The 5,000-nt window shown below is 49.6% G+C and overlaps 2 protein-coding genes across 6 annotated transcripts in view; both read right to left on the bottom strand.

Moving 5' to 3' along the window:
- The window catches only part of LOC132455406 (5'-AMP-activated protein kinase subunit gamma-1-like), a 6,874-nt gene extending 4,313 nt beyond the window's left edge, over window positions 1-2,561 (bottom strand). The window contains exons 1-7 of one of the 5 annotated variants that reach the window (XM_060049274.1): window positions 2,300-2,561; window positions 2,037-2,075; window positions 1,734-1,834; window positions 1,344-1,425; window positions 1,192-1,250; window positions 434-479; window positions 112-166 (exon numbers count right to left, since the gene is read on the bottom strand). In XM_060049274.1, the coding sequence (XP_059905257.1) occupies window positions 112-166; window positions 434-479; window positions 1,192-1,250; window positions 1,344-1,425; window positions 1,734-1,834; window positions 2,037-2,075; window positions 2,300-2,336 (419 nt within the window). In that variant the 5' untranslated portion in view covers window positions 2,337-2,561. Of the gene's footprint in view, window positions 1-111; window positions 167-418; window positions 480-1,191; window positions 1,251-1,343; window positions 1,426-1,733; window positions 1,835-2,036; window positions 2,076-2,299 lie in introns of all 5 variants that reach the window. The other 4 variants (XM_060049273.1, XM_060049278.1, XM_060049276.1 and 1 more) reach the window with 4 other exon arrangements.
- Window positions 2,562-2,633: 72 nt separating this feature from the next.
- Window positions 2,634-5,000, bottom strand: part of cnppd1 (cyclin Pas1/PHO80 domain containing 1) — a 16,727-nt gene continuing 14,360 nt past the window's right edge. The window contains exon 8 of the mRNA XM_060049241.1: window positions 2,634-4,839. Coding sequence (XP_059905224.1) covers window positions 4,219-4,839 — 621 coding nt within the window. The 3' untranslated portion in view covers window positions 2,634-4,218. The remainder of the gene's footprint in view (window positions 4,840-5,000) is intronic.

Genomic DNA, 5,000 nt, shown 5'->3' with positions numbered 1-5,000 from the left:
GTTGGGTAGAGTAGAGTAGGGTGAATAAAAGTAAGGTAGAACAAAAAACTAAATCTTTACTAAAAGTGACATTAAGGCGTTCTGTCTCTTTGTCTGTCTGTCTGGACTCACCTGGCTTTGGGAGAAACGCTGATCAGGAATTGATGGGAATACTGCAGGTAGATATCTGAAGAGAGAGAGACAGAGCGTTAGAGAGAGAGAGAGACAGAGAGAGAGAGAGAGAGAGAGAGAGAGAGAGAGAGAGAGAGAGAGAGAGAGAGAGAGAGAGAGAGAGCGCTGAATGAACAGACTACTGCTGTTGGAAGTCATACCTCAACCGTGACATTTTAGTTATCTTGTCAAACATTTTATCTATAGCCATCACACGTCATCTTCAGGAAACACACAACCCTTTGTTTGCCCCATGTCAGTTATTTACTTTGAAAGGAATCACCTCTCCATGTCTCAATCTTGTGACTCTCCAGCTCATAGATCTGAACCTGCAATGGGACAACACACGACTTAAAGCGTCATCGGTACAATTAGAGCGATGTAAGAGAGGGATAGCAGGAAAGACCAGAAGAGAGCAATTTTGATACTAAACAACCCTGAAAAACCTCCCCTTCCTCTCTTCTCCTTCCCTCCTTAGTTTCTCTACCATTGAGAAGTGTTGCACGACACACACCTGTGATTGACAGGACAGACTGGCTCCCTCAACCAATCAGGGCGGAGATGCCCTGATTGGTCAGACGTGAGCTGGGAGCTGTCTAATGGTGTGATCCAGATGCCTCGGACACCGGCCTTTCCGAGTTGCAAGTGGGGAAATCTCCCAGCTTTCCTGCGGCATTTCACGGAGGCACGCCCCCCCTTTTGGACGGGGTTCCCCTCGGAATTACCCAACGACTAGCCAACTCCATGACACAATCACAAAGACGAACGGGAACGCTGTAAGTGCTCCGAGACCGGAAATGACGTCACAAGTGCAACTCGGAAGGCTGATGTCTGAGTGAATCTAGAACACACCATAAATTCGAAGTTGGCTCAATCAGAGGCAGGCACAAGCAACTCAAGAGTTACTACTATCAGTCTTATTACATACTACTACTATTGATTATAAATCGTTGTGTGTATCGACATATCACACAATGTGTGCTAGAGTGTGTGTGTGTGTGTGTGTGTGTGTGTGTGTGTGTGTGTGACTGCGGGGCTTACCATAGGAGATTTATAATAGTGATGCAGGATGTTGATGAAATCGGTGATGGTCAACATGCCTGCGATGGGAAAGAGATTTCAATTAGGCCCATGGACGGCGCTGGAGATTGAGCCAACTGTCAGTTGCCATGGTTTTCACTTCAGTATCTTACCCACAAACCTTTGCAGCTTGCTGTCCCATAAGGGGGCAGCTCTGAGGCCGTTTGCCACCAGGGCAAAAAATGCCTTCTTGACCTACAGAATCGCAAAAAATAAATAAAATGTATACAAAAATGTTTTCTTTCAGATTTTCATTGACCTATTTGTTTTTTCTGTGCAGATAACTTTATATATTTACCACTTTTTTTTTTTTTAAATACAACATTGTCATAAAAGGGAGAAGAAGAAGAAGAAGAAGAAGAAGAAAAGGAAGAAGGATTAGAAAAATCCAGAAAGAAAAATCCATGCAAAATACACACAAAAAAATAAATAAAAAATACTTGGTGTATAACATTCCCCAGGCATTGTTACGGATGGTTAACGTTAACCAGCCCAGTCGTTACCTGTAACTTGGTGTCGAACACGACCAGTTTGCAGCTGGTTGGAATGGCGTCATAGCACGTGTGGCTTTTCATGAAGTTCAGGTACACAGCGTCGCCATGCTCTGCACGGACAGGACGATATCCGAGGGTCATTGTACGGGAACGCGCCTGCGTGCACGGGTGCACCAAGCTGCAGCACGACACCCACGCGCACTATCACACTCGAGTGTAGTCAACAAAACGCACGTGCACACACACGGGGTCAAATGAGAAATGCAACACGAAAAATGTAGTATTATGATGGCATGATCGCTTTCGGCCTACCTGTATTTGGTTGTTCCTGTTTCTGCTGTTTAACGGGACCTTCGCGACGAATAAAAGCATCACATTAAACATTACATTGCAAAAAACGAAAAAAGGCATGACATTTGCCTGCATGCTATTGAGTACTTATTATTCCATAGCTACACTGCGCAAATAATATCGCTTTATTTTCAAATTCTTTATTTTTTAAATATACCCAGGGCGGTGCAAACAAAACCATTTCTCCCTCGACGTTAATAAAAGACCACTAATGTCTAGCCTACCTGAGAATGAGTCTCCAAGCTCCTTATTTGCGTCCATGAAACGCTCCCTAGCCTCGAGATAAGGCTTGTATTACGCGTGCAGTTTGGCCGTCTATTCTGCAGGCGCACACAAGAGTCATACGAGCCCCAGGATTGCCCCCCGACGGTCCGGTCCATAAATGGCCCGAGGCTCGCCTGAGCGGAATGCGCCCGGGCCGAGAGGATGTGGGCGGGGCGTAGAGCTGAGGGTCGCCCCGAAGTGTATTTGGCACCCAAGCACCCATCACCGATCGTATTACTGTATCCCCCAACCCCCCCTAAAAAAAAAAAAAAGACACCACACACACACGTGTAATAATAGGAAACGTTTTTTTTTATTAATGTTTGGCCTTCTCTACAGATTATTTTTTTTCACATATCTTACATTGTTTACAAAATTAAAGGATATCTTGCTTCAACATGTCTCGAATTATGCTGCTCTCGGCAACTCAAAGACTTTTACATTTGAAGATTTTAAGAAAGAAATGTCTTGGTCGCACCGGAGTTGTTACAAAGTAATGTGATTGTGTAAAAAAAGCAACCAAATATCCATAAAACATCTGTGTCCAGTCAAGTTGTGCTTTTGAAGACGATGGAAGCGGAGACAACGGAACATATTGGATACTTCGTGCGTCATTCCTTGTCAATGTAAACAAACGGTTTATCGAATTGTTGCGTATTTTACCGCCACTGCGCCGCACGAATTCTGTGAAAAAAAAAAAAAGCGGTTGGAGTAGCCAATTTTGAACTGAAAACTCAAACGATTCAATGTTAAAATGTTAAAGACCTCTTTATGGTAGTTTTTAAGGGTTAAAGCTACGTGGTATTCTTACTTCAGAAACACAAATCCCTTCAAACACCATAAACAAGTTGCAGAAATAAAATACGCAAGCCAAACGAACACTGGTGAAAATGCTAGCTTATAAATGGGAGGTGAGGGGGAAACGAGATGCAGGTAAGCCTTTCCATGCTGCGTGTGTTGAACTGTTTGCAGAGGCAACACTGAGGTACAGCGGGCTTTTGCGAGAAGGAAGGCGGTATTAAGACCATCTAACCTACTTCAATTCCCTTTGACTTGCTTTTTTTCCAGCTTCTTCCTCAGTCAAGTACAGGGCAGAATCATGCTTCACACTCAAGTAGCCCTCCCCCCCCTTCAATTGTAAAATACCAATTCATTTAATCTAATCTGTATTCGACTAAATGAACATCCTTCCAACAGTGTATATCGAGATGCAAACCGGACCTTTTTTGTTCTGCTGTAGATCAAAAGAAACCCATCAGAAACATGCTATCACCTCCCCGAGCTCCCAAAGAATCGCCACGCGGTCTTGACGCAAGCTGGACCCAGCTCGTAACACGAGCAAGTTGCCGCCCGGCCGCATCGTAAACTCAAAACCCACAACCTCAACAATGGTCGCCGCAAAAAGAACTCAACGAAACCCGACCGCATGAACACATCCAGAGTCACCAACCTCCGCCCAAACCGGCTATGCCAGAGTATCGATGAGCCAAACCAAAAATAAGGAAATTCAAAACCCTGCGTAGTGAAAATGTGCGTGAGACGTGAAGCGGAGTCGAAGGGGTTGTGGGAGCGCCGACCGTGCCCCGTGGCAACTCGACTATGGCAAAAAAATAAACGCTTCTGCTTTTTTTCATAAATGCTTCATTTAACAAAACGTTTGCGTCGACGCTGTGAGCCAGGATTGTAACTGATTGTGTATTTTTTTTTTTAAAAGTATACAAAACTCACTTCCACTGAGTGTGTGTGTGGGGGGGGGGGGGGGGGAGGGGAGGGGTCGACAATGGCGCAAAAACCAACAAGCCATTTTGATAACCAAGTGCGTTGGAATGCTGCCCTCTGCGATGGCACCGAGGACAGGGGGTTCGAGGCCCGGGCCGCTCTAGCCCGTCATGAGGATGGCTCGGGCCTTGTCCAGCGGCAGTAGCGACCGCGGGTGGGAGGCGGCCAAGCGGAGGGGCGGCGGCGGCGGCGGAGACGACCCAGAGTTCATAGCGGCGGCGGACATCCCGTCGGGGAGGACCGAGCCGGGCCACGGCCCGGGGTTGGCGTGGTGCGGGCGGTCGCCGGGGTAACGCGGAGGCGGGTCGTAGAGGGGCGTGGCCGAGGCGTTCCGGCCGCACCGGGGCGCCGGGTGCGAGGCGGGGCGGGAGAGCGAGGCGGCGGCGGACGACCAGCCGCGGTGGGGGGGGTCCCGTTCCGGGGGGGCGTGGCCCAGCGTGGCCAGCAGCGAGCCCCAGAGGCACAGCACCGAGGTGGGCACGGGGGCCGGCGCCGGGCGGTCGTCGAGGCTCTCGTTGCCGGGGAAACAGCACGGGGGCGGGCGGGCGTCGGGGGCGGGCGGCGCGGCGGCGGCGGCGGCGGAGGGGTCCTGCGTCGGGGCGAGCTGGGGTCCCAGCGGGGGGGGTGCGTCACGGGGAAGGCTGAGGTGGTGGAGGGCGGCGTCGGTGGCGAGGAGGCCGGCCACGCCCGTCAGGTACACCAAGCCCAGCATGCAGGACACCTGGGGGGAGACGCACAGGGGTCAGGGGTCATGGTCTCGGGGGGGGCTACGGGGGGGGGGCGGGGCGCTCTTATTCTCACACTCGTGCCCGATTGGTTCTCTCTTAACGAGGTGGTTTCTTCCACCACCTCGTTAAGAGAGAACTTTTTTTGCACTAAGTC

The sequence above is a fragment of the Gadus macrocephalus genome, chromosome 4 (assembly GCF_031168955.1).
Source record: "Gadus macrocephalus chromosome 4, ASM3116895v1".
NCBI lineage: Eukaryota > Metazoa > Chordata > Actinopteri > Gadiformes > Gadidae > Gadus > Gadus macrocephalus.
This window is presented reverse-complemented; position numbering and strand designations above follow the sequence as displayed.